This window comes from Stegastes partitus, unplaced genomic scaffold (assembly GCF_000690725.1).
Source record: "Stegastes partitus isolate 25-593 unplaced genomic scaffold, Stegastes_partitus-1.0.2 Scaffold1442, whole genome shotgun sequence".
Taxonomy (NCBI): Eukaryota; Metazoa; Chordata; class Actinopteri; family Pomacentridae; genus Stegastes; species Stegastes partitus.
This window is the reverse complement of record NW_007579173.1, coordinates 136586-154015: the sequence shown is the minus strand read 5'-3', so window position 1 is coordinate 154015 and position 17430 is coordinate 136586. Positions and strand designations below refer to the sequence as shown.

Genomic DNA, 17430 nt, shown 5'->3' with positions numbered 1-17430 from the left:
ATTGTTGTTTGTGTCGTGAACACATCGCACACATCATACAACATGCAAAACTTGTTTATTTATTTGGGACACAGCAAAGCTAACTTCCTCTCAGGCTTTGCGCTACATTAGTGAAAATATGATGACAGGTGGGGGATGCCGTTTTGTACTACAGACTTGTTCAATGCAGTTTTTACTAATTGTTTTGGTTTACTGTTTTGCCATTTTTGTACCAGAAATGACATGTTTTTATACTAACAGGAAATGACCACTTGATGCTTCTTTCAGTCAAGTTTTGGACAATATTGCACACCATAAACCCTAAATGTAAAGTTTCTCTACAAGTAATGTGACACACTGCTCTGGTTTTTCCATGTGGGATGGTGCTGTCTTTGAGATGCACCAGCAGAGGTATTGAATGGCTTGTATCTTGAATGTTGTGGCAATTTTTTTTTTTTTTAGCTATGTAAGGGATGCTCAAAGTAGTCCTTATTGAAACCCAAGTGTGCACTTTTTTGTCATAAGTTGGCAGATATCATCAAAGAGTTAGGTAGTAAAGATTAAGGTATATTTCATCATAAATCCAATAAGTGATTCCAAGGTTATTATTCAAAAGATGTGCATCTAAGCTTGGGTAAGACATGTCAGTAGGTCTGTTTCATATGGTAATAGATTCTTCTTTCAACCATCTTTGCCTAAGTGGAGGAACAAATTGCATACCAATGGTACTATAGAAAGCTATAAAAAAAAAAACTGCTAATCATATGACTAGAGGATTGAAAAATTGATCTTAAAAATATTTATGATTGAGATCAGTGTCTACCGAATGAACATCCAAGTGTCTTGCACTGATTTGAATTTTATCTGCCCCGAGCACATCTTAATCACTTTCTTGGCTAGATCATCTAGTTCTCTTCATTCTCACACTGGGCCTAGCTGTGCAAAAGTCTCACCCACACACACACACACACACACACCCTCTAACAGAGTTGTGGAGTTAAGCTTTCGTGTACAGTGTTGCTCATCAGATTGCTGTAACTAACACTGTAACAAGAATCAACATAGCCACATCCTGTCTGACGGCAGTTGTCACTGGCAACGTTGCGAAATAAACCCAAACAGCATCAGCTCAAACGGCGGACTTGGGTGCTGCTCTTGCATTTTAAATAAGTGAGGGTGAGAGTGAGGTGTGGTTGATAGACACAGGATGCTCAGACATACGCAGAAAAGGATCTAAATAATGCTGTAGTCACTGGGAATGAAAATCATATGGGACAATCTGGTAAAAGCACGGACATACTTTCAGTATTAACATTTTTGACACTGGACAAATACTTTCGGCAATTAGTACCCAATTTAAAATGATCTTGATGCCGTAAATAAGCTACATAATTAGAATTTTTAGTACTCAAACTAGGTTGGAAATGGAAAGCCTGTACCAAGGGCTGGACAGTTAATTAAAAATATTATCAAAATCACAATATGGCTAAGGGAAATGTCAAAATCACAGGAGGTGCAATTGTGTTTAATAATGGTAAAATGTAAAGATAAATGAGGCATTATGGGGCTGCAGGGATACTCAGCAAATTATGTTCTCTAGACTTGATGGAACATGCTTGTTTTATATGGACTGTACCAGTGGAAAAGATTACCATTCACACTAAAATCGTGACTCATATCACAAAATCTGTCAAAGTTATCATAGTGAGATTTTTTTTGCATATTGTTCAGCCGTCCTTGTAGCAGAGCCAATAACCATAAAACATTAGGGGAAATTGTGACATGGAAATACATGGTTGATGCAAGAAGCAGGAGTTTAACAAAAAACTAATCGCTGGAGTTGTCTGATTTCAAGGACAGCTGAGTAAACTACAGCAGAGGATCATGTCATGCAGTTGGAAGCTCGGGGAAGGACCGCTTAGTCAAATGTTTCAAGTGGTGTAACATTTCATGGCAGACAATTAAAATTGAAAAGTGATCATTGCAGTGATGCAGAAGTGTTGAGTATTATTATAAAAAGTGAAAAAAAGTGTGTCAACTAATACTCCTCTCCATAAGAGTCAGTTATTTCTGGGTTTGCAGATACAGGGCTTTCCCAGCAGTCCCCTCAGCCCTGTGGATTAAATCCCGTTTTCGTTGAGTCACTCCTCTCGGGGGGTTTGTTGTCTTGGCATCCTCTTGGTCGGCCTCTTTGTTTTCCGCCTCCCTTCTCTGGCTGCTCCTCAGCTCTTTTGTCTGCGCTCTCCTGCTGGTATTATCTGCTCATTCACTCCGCCTCCCCTTCTGTACCTTTTTTTTCTGAACCTCACCTTCCTTCTTCAGAATGTGATATGAGTAGAGTTTCATTTTGTGAAGACAAGCGCACCTCTGTACACAGAAGGAGGCCCCAGGGTCCCTCTTTTCATCCATCTCAGTGTCACACTGAGGGCTAAGTAGAGTGTGAAGTTTCTTGGCTGGGTGATATAGAATACATTTACAACTCGTGGCTTTTTGAAGTTTGTTGATGCAATTACTTTAGTTTTTTTATGTTTTCTTTTCACCTTTGTCTTTCTCTAGCTCTGCTCAGGATTTTCTTCAGCTACTTATCAGGTTCCTTTTGTTACTTTGTTTATGGAAAAATAAAAACTTTGCATGCACTCATCTTGCTTCTTAGAACTCAGTCTCAACCCTAAAGCAGGTTCAGAAACCTGATAACCTCTTATTTGGAAAGGTATTTCTTGGGTAAGCGTGACAAGACACATAGAAACTCAGGAGACGGGTAAAATCCATTTTATTATTAAACTAAAGTGTGGATCCATCACAGGTTGCCTTCAGGTTATGTCATGGTTATAGCATTGAAACGTCATCTAAAATACAAACAAGGTGACTGACCTGTGCGTGCAGTGGTAAAATGTTTTCCAAATTAGAATGGTGCACAGTTCCCAAAGGTGTTGTCGCAAGGTTTGACATCTTCTCTTCTTCAAGGAAAACATAGACTCTGTTTGAGGGCTTAAAAGCTGGGGTGTTCTTAACAAGGATTATTTTGTAAATAGTTTTGTTCGACCACATCTAAAGGCAAAACTTGTTTAGACGTGTTTGGAACACTCCAAGATGTACTGAAAAGTGAGGGTGCAAAATGTAGGGAGATAGTGGAGATAATGGTGCACACTTGAGTTCAACCTTGAAGGCATTCACATCGCTGCTCTTGTTTGTACATATGACTTTGAAACTCTGCTTATTAGTGCTGAATTTATTGAGGATGCTTCTTAGATTTCAGTTTTTTAAGAAGGTTACAAAAATTTTCATATGCCTTCCCACACTACACGTGTAGTGTGCTTCAGATGTTTCTAATCCTGCGCCAGCATCTACTGTAGTCTGCCAGGATGTTGCAACTTTGCTCTCCTTTTCTGACAGCCGAACTCTATTGTGCAACATTTCCTAAAAAACAAATGTTGTGAACCTGCAAAAGTACTTGGATACAACACAGATCACTTTTGAATTTTACCTCTGAATTGCCAGTATTATTAGTTTCACTGATAAAATAACAAAACTGACATCAACTTTCTCTAATGCTAAATTCACAACCCCAATAGAAATGTGGCATGGGTTTGTTGCATTATCCTTGACCTTTTATACACATAATGTGTGACCTGATACTTCAAAAACCTAATCACAACTTAGAACCTCATTTCAGTGTACATGCTCACCGATGCATCTTGTATTTAGTGGCTGGCATTTTCCCAGTTAACCTTTCATCCATAAAGTAATTATTTAAGCTGATCAGCTTCAGATTTTTGAACAAGGACTTTAAGTATGTGGAGCAAGTAATTACAAAAAATAAGCTGTACCAGATTTACAACACAGCACCTGCTGTTTAGATATCCTTCGTATGTTTTTAATCAGCATTGCATATCATCTGTTGCTGTCTACACTATGTCATTATTTTTGTTACGTATACTGAGCATCTTTAGCAAAAATGTTGTTATTTTTCAGGATGAGTCAAGCTGCAGCCAACTGTTGCTCGAGTGTGCACTGGGCACTGTGTAAATATGGGATTGACCTTATTAAGGCTCAACCAATATGTTTTTTTCAGGGCTGAACTGATGTTGACCATAGTAATTAGGTAGAGTAATGGCTGATATTTGCAACTGATGTACATTTGCAGTAAACATGGAAATCCTGGTGTCAGCATTTAGAAAAACACAAACTCCATCACCAAACTTCCTTGAAATGCCTTTCTATATTTATGTTTTACATATGTTTAATTAAAAGAGACTTTTTAAGCATTTATCATTCAGTTCTGATAGGCTATTGTATGTGATGTATAACCAATCGGGTAGTCTTGTGGGCGGGACACTGATCTGTACTTAAGTGGTAAGAGAAGGGTGGCTGCATCAGAGACAAAATAGCATATTTTGAAATAAATTTGTTTTGTAGGGAATCTGTTTTTTAAAAAAACAACAACATAAAAATACCAATAATCAGATAAATGCAAAATATTAAATCGACTAGGTTTTAGTATGTGTGCAATGTTGAACACGTCAACTTCGGCCATATCAAATGATCACAACATTTCTAAAATTAACGATGCCTACAGAGGTATTTGCATCTGATAAGACAGGAGGAGAGTTTTAGTCGTAAGTTCTTGTTATGATTTGGCCGAGTGATGTGACAGAACACATGCTGGTCTTTCACAACCTGTTTGACTATCATTTGGAAAGAAGAGTCAGGGACTAACTTCCTGAAAAAAGAACATCACTGGTGTCAGAAGCTATGTGTATCCAACATCTCAGCACCATTTGTTGTCTATTATGAAACACTAGACTGGATAAACCTATCAGTTGTCATGCTTCATGGCCAGTTTCAGTCCTTTCTGGGTGACTATTATTAGACTGATATTGTGTGGTCTGTGTGGATTAAAGTTTGTGGACACAAGGCCAAGCGCCAGTGATTATCAGCATATTGAAGTAATCCGAAACCTGTAAGCAATGGGGATTGTGGCTTCCAGATAAAATAGTTCTTCGCATGATACTGGTAAGCTTTTGATGTGCCAAACCACACCCAGTCACTAACCACACCTGGTTTTTGCCATAGAAACAGGAATTTGACTGCGTTGACTTTTGAAGGCCTCTCCCATTAACTGCTCACACACAATAATGTAAGTTGAGGAAGGTGGTCTGTTTATGTTTTGAAAAGTATGATTCAGCACGTTGACTGATTTAACACTGATTCAACACCTTGAATGATTTAATGCCTTGACTGCATTTAGCAGTTTCTGCAGGCATGCACTACCACCTTTTTACGATGGCATCTTAAAATGTCTAATCTAACTGGTAATTGCTGATTAGTATACAAAGAATTCACAAACCTTTGAAGAGCTGTGAAGCTATATTTTACACGTCAAACCTCCTGTAAAATGAAGTGAGACTTTGGAACGGCAGAATAAAGACTTTGCTGATTATGTCACCATGCTGAGCATTGCCTCAGTGAGGCCCTGTGTTATGCAAGACAAACTGGGATATGAGTGTTGCTGCTTGCAGTTCCTTTGATTTTTTTTTTTTAACAATAAATTTACAAAGTGTTTGGTATACTAATTGAGCTTTGGTGTTAGAATACTTTTGAGTTTACAAGAGTCCTGCTTAACAGGAAGGTCAATAGGTGAGCAGTGATGTAAGTGTCCAAAGCAGATCCTTCTCCCTCACAGCCTGTAATTAGATGCAGTGCTCTGCTCTGGCAGGAAAATCCTCCTCTTTCTGCTGATCCTTTAAAATCCTCTGACACTCTTTTAGGCTGTATGATCTGCTTTTGTTGTTCCAGTTAACACACCCCCTTCTTTGGAAAGTTTGGAAAGTTTTGCACACATAATTCAATTTCCAAAAGGCCTAACAGCCTTTATAAGACCACATATATCTCATGTTTAAAAAGTTTTATTTTGATATACAAATGCCAAGATCCATTCATTTGCTTTCTCTGGAGTTTTCAGCCGTATCGCATAGCCTCCCTCAGTGGATGGAGTTTGCTAAGTTGTTTTGGAGATAAGCAGCAGAAAACTGCCGTTTGAACTGCTGTGTGGGTTAAAACTTTAAAGCATGTTGCTCCTCTGGCCACAGCACAATCAGTGATTTCATAGCAGGTGTTTTCTATTAGCTGTCTAAGAGAATCTACGTGTGGAGTCGGCCTACATCCACTAAAAACGGGCCGGGGTTGGCCAAGTCAGCACTGCTAAACGGTGCACCTTTAATCTGTCAGCCAAGACCGACGCAGAAGCAGAAACATCCAAAGAAAAAGAAAGCTATGGAACAGGACGGGCCATGACCTTTTTTTTTGTTGCTGGTAATAACAAGTTTGATGGAGTTTTCTTAACCGGGTATATGTATGACATTAAAATCACTTGTTAACCAAAACATGTCTGACCAATCAGGGCATAGATAGGGGACCTCTTGAGGTGTCCAATGGTGTCTTGCACCAGGAGCTGCTACAGATTCTTTGGGTCCTGTGGGTTGTGGGGTGGGGCCTCTGTCGATCAAGCTTGTTCTGACATGTCCAGTGAATGTTAGATTAGGTTGGAATCTGGGGAATTTAGAGGCTGTGTCAACCCCCTTGGCTTTTTGTCGTGTTCTTCGATCCTTTCCTGAGTAGTTTTTGTGTTATGGGCAGTGTCCTGCTGAGGTCGACTGCTGCCATCAGGGAATACAGTTGCTATGGAGAGGTGTACGTAGTCTTTGGTAATGCTTTAAGTAAGTGGTACATGTCAAAGTTGCATCCAGATGAATGCTAAGATCCAGGGTTTCCCTGCAGAACATTGCATTGTAATGAGATGATTCTTCTCATTCACTTCACCTGTCAGTGGTTTGAATGTTGTGGCTGGTCGATGTATATTCATGTTGCGTGCATCTACATTGGACTTGCAGCTGATTCTTACCAAGCTTGTCACACCAGGCTAATGAAGGTGACCCTGTTCTTAAGCCTGGCACAAAATCTGCATGGTCACCATGGTAACTTACCAGGGTCAATCCAGGTCAGTAGAGTACCTAAAGTGGCTGTAATAGGTTAATCCCTTGAGATGGGGTAACAGTACACCGCCTGTAGAGTGTAAGTTACACACTTGCTGCGTTTTTAAAAAATTCTTACTTTTGCTGTTTTTGTTTTCCCTGTTTGAAGCTAACAGCCCTTTAAACACAATATTTTTGTGTAATGTGTTTTAAATGTTTGTGAAAACCCATTGAAGCCAATATAGTATTAACGTAGTCACATAATCAAAATGAATTTCATTTCCCTTCAGTCATCCAGGCCGACATAGCTCCTCTCTGTGTGATAGACGGTGTTATTTTGTTTTGTTTTCCCCTATCCAGTTAGTTATGAGTAATTTACTTTTTCCACTGACATCATTTTCATTTGACATATTTTGGTTGTGGTGGTGGTTGCTAGGAGCCATTAATGGTTTTCAAGATGATTGGAGATATATTTTGCTTTAAAGGGTAATTCTGGTATATTCAGCAGGGTATAGTTCCCATTGATGTGGCTATTGTAGCTCTGTGGGTCCGGCTAACTGCGAGAGAGTCATGAATACAGTGGGTTGCACAACATGGCTGTGAAGTTTGAAACAGGCAGGGAAATCCAGTCTCAAATGATCACCCAAAACAACACAACATTTGACAGTGACTTTAATGTCTCATGTATCTGGAATCTGGAAATGCAGTGCAAAGTGTACACAGGGCCAGTATGAGTCAGCTCTTTACCGGAAGGTTTCAGTTCTTGCTATCATGACGTGTGGACCCTCCTTCTTTTCACCGAGCTTTGTGGAGCTGACAGAGTTGGCTTCTGACCATGGAGCGTGTCTGTTTAATGCCAGCGTCCTGCTGTCTGAACCATGGCAGGCCACTGAGAAACTGGACATTTCACTGCCTCTCTGCTCCCATTCCACAGCACATGCTTTTCCCATGATCCCGATGTTGAGTCAGTCTGTCTTTATTACAACAGTTACCAGGATATTTGGGCAGAAATGCCTCCTGGGGGGAAAAAAAGAGTGGGATAAGGCTGCTAGAGACATTTCGGAGAGGTGGACTAAGGTAGTGTATCGTTATGTTTTTGTACTTGAGTGCACCAAATATGGGCAAGCTTTGTATTAATGCTTGTGTTTAAGTTAAGTTAGGTAAAGGTTAGGGAAGGATATTAATCACTGCAATGTGAACACCAGCATCATATTCCCATTGTGTGTGAACATACGCTGCACAGCAAATACTTTCATTTTTGCAGTAGGAATAACTTCAAAACCATTACTTCCTTTTTACACCAAAACTGGAGATCCCACAGTTTTGGATACAGAGACAGACAACCTCTCCATCCCCCAGAAGCAGCCCCACACACACACACACACACACCCACACACACATTACTGTTCCCACCCCCACCTATTGTTCAGACAGCTCCCCTCCAGCTATGGGACAGTGAATACTGGGAGAAATCAGGCTTCAGTGCTTCTGTACAGTACCTAGCCATGCTCACATTTACTGTATGTATTTGCACACACATACGATGACAAATTCACACACATTGGACCACACGGCTGTGTTTATTAAGGTCATGAGAAATGGTCGTGATAATGAAACACTTGCTTTCTTTGTTCACTCTTACATTAATATGTGGTGAAGTAATGAAGTATGCGTCCTTTCTGCTTTATTAAACACGTAGTCAGACCCCATTTCCCTTTATTTACTGCTGCCTCTTTTATTATTCTTTTCATGTGTAGTTATTAGTTCTTACTGATTGTACATTAGTTATTTGTTTATTTTGAGCTTGAGTTAAAAAAAAAAAATCTTACGACCAGCCCTAAGTTAAAGCTTAAAGAGTCCTGCAAAAATCTTGATAGACTAGGACCATAAAATATAGGATGCTAAAAAATGATATAATGGGGGAAAAAAACGATGCAAACTCAGTGTGACAATAAATATGTAAGCAATGAAGCTGCAATCTTCCATATCAATGAATGATGCTCAGTGGCCTATTTCCTATTATATATCCATCTGAACTGTCTAATAGCCAGAGTTATAGATTTTCTCACATTTTTTTTCTTCAAATTCCAAAATAAAAGTCCTCTTTGGAAGCGCTAACAAAGAGGGGAACTACCTCCTCCTCCAGTCCCGCTGCTTCCAACAGCAATCAATAAACAGCCATTGGGCTGTCTGCCATTGACAGACGTCTGTCTCATCCTGCTGCCAGTGAAAGCTCAGTGCTAATGGTGCTTTTTGGAACCATTGCAGCTCTATAGGCATTCCATTGATGTTTTATTGTGTCTGCTGCATGTTCACTTTCTTTTGTCCCACATACTTCCATAAGCAGTTAAATGACACAGATATTTGTGCAGACAAGAGGTTATGTTAATGACAGGGGTCGATACCGAGCGCACCCAGTAATACAGTCATTAGGAGAGGGGGAGGTTTGGGAAGAAAAGGCAATGCTTGAAGGTTTGAAAATTGTTGAGGGAGAAAGAAAGGGAAATAACACCAGAGAAAGATGGTGTTTAGAATCAATCCAATGCAAATTACTTTTGAATAACTTTCCTGTATAACTTCTCTCAGAACATGTTATCCTCAAGAAAGTAAGATCATAATTGCTCACTGTGAAAGATTCAGAACAAGTCAAGTTGATGTGTACCTCAGAATGCTGTGCCTCTGCTAGCTGCTATTAGCCAGTAAGCTTTTTTTTTTTTTTTTTTTCTCTGCTAGCTGCTATTAGCCAGTAAGCTTTTTTTTTTTTTTTAAAGATTACTTTTTGGGCATATTTGCCATATTGAATAGACAGTCAACTCAGACAGGAAATATGGGGAAAGACAGCAGGGGAGTGACATGAAGTAAAGGTCCAGCTGGCCAGGAATCGAAACAGGGACTCACTCCTCAGGGCATTTGAATCAGGGCACCTCTCCCAAGCTTTTTTAACCTGTCCAGCAGTTTTATATGAATACAGGTTAGCATGCCACTCCAAATCCATGGGACTGGATACATGTGTGTTAACCTTTGTAAGTGCAGGTGGAGTCAATAAAATGTTATATCATTGTCTTTTACAGAAAGGAATTTAAAAAAAAAAAAAAGAAGAAGAAGAAGTAACAAACAGAACAAATTATAGAGGAACTGTGGACTATAACTTTGTCTTAAGTGATTATTGGTATGTTTTTTTGTGCTTTTAGGGCATCCTGTAGGTCATATAGTTAAAAAACAACAACAAAACTAAACTTTAAACCACTACTAACAGTAGCTAGCATTTTTTAAAATCGGTCATTAATCAGATGTTTATTTAATTAGTCTGGTAGTCTATAAAATGTCATTAATAAAATGGCTTTCATAATTTCCCAAGAGTCAAGCATAACATTTACAATCCAAAGGGGTGACTTCACTTGTGGAAAGACAAAAAAAAGGTTGTGGAACTGTACATCAGGGCCACGGTGGCATTGGGAATATTTATTTTAATTGGACAAGTGAATTGATTGGTGTTCATGCCTTCTTCAAGGAGAATGAGAATGGCCCACATATACATAGTAACTCTGGAAAGAGAAAGCAGGAATCTGCCAATGGCTGCTATTTTGGGAAATGCTCACCCATTTTGGTCAAAAGTGGACGAGAGCTGGCCCCGCCAAGGTTCTGTCACAGCAGTGTGGGTTCCCTGCTTGAAGCTGGTGTTTAATTTTAGGCTGGTGTTTTTGGAAGGTAGTGTGGATGCTGTCAAATGGCACAGGGATGCATGAAACACCAGACCGTAGTATGACTTTGACTGATGTCACTGAGTTTGTTATCTCTGTTTGGGTTTGGAGACTCTCTCTTTTTGAGCCTTTCTTCAAGTATCTCTGGCTCCAAACCAGCATGTTTCTAATCTGGAGTTACTGATCTCAACAACCTGCTCAGTGTTCAGTGTTTGTTGTTTATCGAATGTTCATCTTTCCTCTCCTTCCTCCTGTTAAAAGGGAGTTTTTCCTCCCTGTTGTTGCTGAGTGCTTGCTCACTAAGAATTGTTGGGCTTTTCTCTCTAAAACTCTATGTGAAGTTCCATGAAATGACATATGTTGGGATTTTGTGCAACATAAATAAAATAATCTTAATAATTTAATAAAAAAAATACAAGAGAAAGCTTACATGACAGAACTAGGGGCAAGGGAATTGTGACAAAACATCCTATTGAATTATGAAAAGTATCAGATTCTGCTTGACCCCTAACTGGGCCTCTGCTGCCTTGATTTGGACCTTTTTATTATTTTATCTCTTTTAAATCCCCCTGCTTTGCTTTTCCTAAGGCCTTTTGTCTTTTCTATTTCTTGTCCTTAGCGTCAAACTTAAATTTCAAGAGCTAAAATTCTGTATATATTATTACATATTTTGGTAAAAGCCCTCATTTGTTGTCAGATTATTTTTATGGCATATTGCCATTATTAGACAGTAACAGAAAACATGTGGGGAGTGACATGACATGTGTTGCAAGTCGGGAAGTTACAGTGTCTGTATATAGCTTTCATTTCAAAGGTCTCATTTAGAAAATCATGTATTTAAAAAAAATGTATTCACCAGTTTGCCAATGTAGGTGTGACATAAAGCAGAACAAACATTGCATGTTTACTTAATCACATTAATTTAGTTCTTACTTTGTGTCAGCAGATGTCTTCATTTCCTTTGTGTGGTGTCAAAATAAATTCCAGAGAAATAATGGGTGTGACAGATGTGTCTAATGTTTAGTCATTTGTCTTCGTTTCAGATCTATCAAAGAATCGTCTGTGTGAGCTGCCGGAGGAGCTCTGTCAGTTCATCTCTCTGGAGACACTGAGCCTGTACCACAATGGGATGCGTTCACTGTCCCCCAACCTGGGCAACCTCCAGGCCCTCACCTACCTCAACCTCAGGTAACTCAGAAGCTCGTACAAACTACTGGACAGTAAAACATGCTCACCACTTGTGAGTGATAACTGTCTGCTCCCAGCCCACCTTGGCAGGTTTTCAACCTTCATATGGAGTCAAAAGTACATAAAAAAAAAAAAAAAAAAAATATCTAGCCTCAAACCAAACCATGGGTGTTTTCAAGGTCCTGAAGACTTTTAAATGACTCAAGTCAATGAGATCCATCAATTTAATCTTTAAAATGCCACTGAAGTTTCTGCTGCATATTTTTATGTATTTAATTAAGCATCTAATTCTTTTTTTTAAACCCTGAAGTTACATATCACAGTAACAATATATGTTCAATCCAGGATTCGCAGCTGCTTTCAAACTTGTCTTGTCTAAAGGTGTGAACATTAATTTCTCCAATACAAAAAAAAATCATGAATCACCTTAAATGAATCCTCAGTGGTAAGATTTTTTTAAATAAAATTCTCCTTAGTTATAAGTGGTCCTTCATGCATTTAGGAAAATATGAAACATCTTATATCGTGATATTGTTTATTTTAGAATATTTTTGTTACAACTTGGTCTATTTGTGCTCCTCCATTAATAAATAAATGCAGTCTTTTTGGCTGTTTGTGGCTTCACATGCCCGTTGATAAATCTCATCTGTTTCACTTTAGACGTTTTCTCTCTCTGTGAGCAAAAAACAAATATGAAGCAAAAGAGAAACTTAATTTGGTTTGTAGTTCATTGTGGTTACTTAAAATAAAAAAATAAAAAAACAATCAATAGATATCTCAGATTTGATGTTCTGTTGGTTGATTGGCTGAAGGGTGTTGTTTTGAATACTGATGCGTCTTAGTTAAAAAATTTTCTTAAGTGTATCTTAACACCAGCTGCTCCAAGATAAGGGTGAAAATAACAGAAATGACTCATAACAATAATAAGTTCTGATATTTATTATGTGGAATTTTGTTCACGGCTCTGTGGAATGCCATCCTCACACTGCACTGACAGCTCCCTCTGACATTTGGATCTAACAGAAAGCTTCATTAGAGCAAGCGTTATACAGCCCTTTGCATCCATTTCCCAGTGTGCAGTGCACCACGCCTCCAAGGAACACCCACTGTTTGAACGCCGCCTTTAAACTTCAGTGTTTGTTCTTGCTGGAGATGAAGACGAGAGGCCGTCCAAAACCTTTTCAAACCTTCTTACACCAACAGAACCTCAGTGACACTCTTCGCTCCTCCACACTATCATTTTACTGTTGCTAGGAAACCGGAAAAACCTTCCGAGTGGCTGGTAATACAGGCAGCAAAGGTGTAGGCTCGAAACATATACGCTGTATGGCTGAAAATAACTGTGTAGCTGCTCAGTGTCATAGGCTAGCTAATTAATGGCCTAATTAGGCTGTAATATATAAAACTTGTTTTTAGTTCTGTTGCCTGACGAGATTCTTTTTCTGTGTTTGTGTGTGTTTGTTCCCCCAGTCGTAATCTCCTGTCCAGTTTACCCCCATCAGTGTTTCAGCTTCCCCTCCTGCGAGTGCTCATCGTCAGCAACAACAAGCTTTCTTCACTGCCTGCCTCCATATACTCGCTCACACACCTCCGGCAACTGGTACGGGACACACACACACACACACCACACACACACACACACTCTTATCAAAAGTATCTTTCTGTGCTCAGGAAGTGATAGAGAGGCAAAATGTAAAACTGTCAAACTTACACCACACATCACTTTCATGACCCTGTGAATCATAGTCAGAACTCCATAGCGGTAACTGAACCATTTGTGTCACATTGTTAGATTATACTAATCTTCTCCAGTCAGTTTCAGATCACTGATTTGGGTTCATTGTGTTCTTTCTTTGTCAGGATGTAAGCTGTAATGAGCTGCAGCGCTTGCCAGGAGAGCTTGGTCAGCTAGAGTGTCTGAGAGACTTAAATCTGAGGAGGAACCAGCTCACCAATTTGCCTGAAGGTACAGCCACACTTGATCTTTGACCTCTTCGTAATATTCTTCTCCTCAAATAACCCCTGTGTGACCACCTCTGCTCGTATTACCTCCATCTAGCACATTTAAGCGAACTTTGAACCCAGCGAACCCCAGAAAGTCCAGTAATGTTTTTGTCGGGACCTCATGAAGTGATTCAATTTTTAAAACATTTCATAAAGCCTGTAATGTATAATTGTAGCTTTCCCATCAAAGCGTTTCTCTGTCGAAACCCTCTCCAAGTTAGATGCTAATTACATCATTAATGTGAGCTATTGATTGTTTACAAGTCGAATAGGTATTGAACTGCTTCTGACTTTGTGCAAGCCTAATGGATCTTATGCCATTAGTGCTGCATTCTTGAGCTCATTCAGAGGAAATAAAAATAAACATACTTCCTAAAATTAAGAGTGGACAGTAGTAGTTAGTAGTTGGTTCTACTTGTGTGCAAATTATGACGTGAGTGTTGGCGAATTTACCACCAAAACTTAGATCTTAAACAGAAATGGGTTGTTGCTTATTATTTACACCTACTGCACTTACCACCCCAGTGATAGTTGACCTTTTTAAAGTCAAGAATATGTGGTGACATAGGACAAGGTTGTCATATTGGCCTTAACATTCGATTGAAATGCTGTTTAATACAAAACCCAGTGTTCAGGCTGCTCTGTAATTTAAAAAAAAAAATAGGGAGGATTCAAATAATCTCTGCTGTAACAGCTCAAATAATAAATTGGCCACAGGCTCATTTCATGCAGTTACAGAAATAAGTGGGAAGGTTGAAATTGGAGCTTCACAAATGGAAAGAGTTAAAAATTCATCTGTACTGAGGAGAGTTGAGTGAAAGTGACAAACTGACCTTAAAGTGAACTGTTCCCAGTTCAAAAGAAGCAGAAAGTTATCTTCAAGTATAAGCCTTGAAAGGAGATGACAGTCAGTTTAAGTGTTTTATGTTCCCTACTTTAACAAATTAGCACTAACATCTAAAACTTTCCCTCTTTGCGTCCCACCCAGAAATATCCGAGCTGCCCCTTGTACGGCTCGATGTGTCCTGCAACCGAATTTCCCACGTGCCCTTGTGCTACCGACACCTCCGGCATCTGCAGAGCATCTTGCTGGACAACAACCCGCTGCAGATGCCGCCTGCGCAGATCTGCTCCAAGGGCAAATACCACATCTTCAAGTACCTCAACATGGAGGCCTGTAAGAGGAGCCAGGAGGAGCTGGAGAAACACCTGAGGCCGACGGGATTCAACAGCTGGTGAGGAAGCCGGGGATGAAGATGTTTAAAAATATCTAGTTTACAGAAGTATAGCACAATTCTTCAGACGTGGGTTTCAGCTCAGATGTTAAAAATAAAAAAAATCATCAACAGTGTGTGTGAAATTTAGAGCTGGAGTCAGGACGTGGTCAGCCTAGCTTAGCAAAAAGACTGGATGCAGGGTGAAGCAGCTCGCCTGGCTCCCTCCAAAGCTCAAAAATGTGTCTAGCAACAGCTGTAGAGCTGGAACAGTTCTTTTTTAGAAAACATTCTGATACAGAGACTGTGTGCATCTTCATGTCATCACAGTCAGGTTGACAGGCTTCATACCATCGTGTATGTACAGGAACAAAAACTAAAACCTGTGCACCATCATCAATAGCAGTAGAAGCAAAAGATTCTATTGTGCTTTTATCAGAATGAATAAAATGTGATGGTCCTACATAAGTGACAGGAGGTACCATGTACTAATAGAGCAGCTTATTATTAAAGAGGATAGTGGTAATAAGATTTTTTTTTCAGAACCTTATGCACTCACTGTCACACCAAAATAGGAATAATGTGAACATAAGTTGAGAGGATAAATGGAAAGCGGGACAATAATTGATGACAGTGAAAGGGTACAGTAACTAAACGGAAGGAGGGCTTATCAAATATTTATAAACTAAAATGGACCCTTTTAGCTGCCTAGTGAGCCATTTCCTTGGAACAGACACTGTAAGACCAAGGACAGACACAAGAGAGAATATTTGACAGAGTAGCCCTGAGTCTGATGTTGGGAATGTGATGCAATACTGTAGTAGAGAAGAAAAACATGAGTCACTGCCCTTTAGACTGATAACTCCCCGTTTAACAGTTTGCCAACGTCGCTGGTGTTTGTTTATTGTGTGTGTGTGAACTGGTCCTGATGGGTGCTCTACATGTTTTCTCTGCAGCCTGTCGGACCAGGAGCTGTTCACAGGTCAGTTTGGAGGGCTGGACTCTGGCTTCAACAGTGTGGACAGTGGCAGCAAAAGATGGTCTGGAAATGAGGTAAAGCTACTGGACACATAGTCACTTGATTGTGTGACCAGACTGACTACATTCCATGTGGAACAAACAAGCATGTTTGAAAATGCACTCTTGCCACAAATCTGCAAAATACCCTGAACTTAGCATATGCAGCCAAAATATGACAATATGAACAAAACAGTGCTTTATAAGTGTGAAAAGGTGTCTATATTGTGGGTGAAAAGAAGGAAAATAAGCAGCAAATACAGATGAAGGCTAACCTCCACTATACCCAGGGGTCTACAGTGTAAACTATTGACCACAGATCAATGACCCAGTGGCTGTGTGTCATGTGTTCAGTCAGCAGATGACTTCTCAGAGCGTTCCCTCCGTATGGCTGAGGTCAGCAGGGACCAGAGGAACCTTGAGGAGGAAGAAGAGGAAAATGGATCTCCTCTGGAAGCTAAAAAAGGTGAGCAAGGACACGTCGGCAGTTTTTTCATGATGTCAAGCATACGAAACCAACAAACATGTGGTAAAGGTAGGCTTCTACGATAAAACCACAGTGGCGGCAAGTGACTCATCACCAGTAGCAATAAGAAGATTGTTCCATGCATCAGATGGAAACCGCTATTCAAGATCATAACGGATACACAAAGTTCGGTTGCATGAACAAACACAAAGCATGCTCCCTGCATGACTTCTTTCGCCCTCCTTCGCTCTCCTGTAGCCTAAACAACCATGTCCCTTCCACCACCTCCAATTCATAAGCGATTCATTTGCAGCAGAGGGCTGGTGGGCTTGAAGTTGTGGAGGCTGATAGGGAGTCGCTGTCTGATGACGGCTGGTTCTGGTTTGATCCATAACCTCAGTGCAGTGCCCCAGCTTCACACTGGTTGCCTTCCGTGTGCCTGAAGGTTTTAAGTGTCTTTATTTAATGTGTATCAATACGAGGTAATTTCCTAATCCCTATTTATACTTATTTATGTGGATTATTTATTTATTTTCATTGCTGTATTAACATTAAAATTGTTACCTGTGTGCCTCGATAAACAGGCTGTAGTTGTTGAATTCCAATTAAACCTATTTATTTATAATTTACTACTTCAGTGTCAACTGAGATGAAACATTTATCGTGATCTATTTTTATTTTTTTCTGACTCTGTTGCACTCTTTACAGTCAATGGAGAGGCTGAACAGGTGGACTTCATCGACAGCAGTGTGACAGAAGAAGAGGAGGACGGGCTCAGGATGGATGCACCTACACCTCCTCTCACAGCACCTTCTCTGGTACCCGTCATCCACACACGGATCAGCAGCCGTCGTTGCTCAGCATCTTGTTAAACATGTTATGTCCCATCT

General features: G+C 39.9%; 1 protein-coding gene across 2 annotated transcripts in view; it reads left to right on the top strand.

Moving 5' to 3' along the window:
* lrch4 (leucine-rich repeats and calponin homology (CH) domain containing 4) overlaps nucleotides 1–17430 on the top strand; it is a 54014-nt gene that overhangs the window by 18655 nt on the left and 17929 nt on the right. For both annotated transcript variants that reach the window (XM_008299646.1, XM_008299645.1), the window contains exons 2-8: nucleotides 11695–11839; nucleotides 13310–13439; nucleotides 13700–13805; nucleotides 14832–15078; nucleotides 16014–16110; nucleotides 16429–16540; nucleotides 17249–17358. In XM_008299646.1, coding sequence (XP_008297868.1) covers nucleotides 11695–11839; nucleotides 13310–13439; nucleotides 13700–13805; nucleotides 14832–15078; nucleotides 16014–16110; nucleotides 16429–16540; nucleotides 17249–17358 — 947 coding nt within the window. The remainder of the gene's footprint in view (nucleotides 1–11694; nucleotides 11840–13309; nucleotides 13440–13699; nucleotides 13806–14831; nucleotides 15079–16013; nucleotides 16111–16428; nucleotides 16541–17248; nucleotides 17359–17430) is intronic.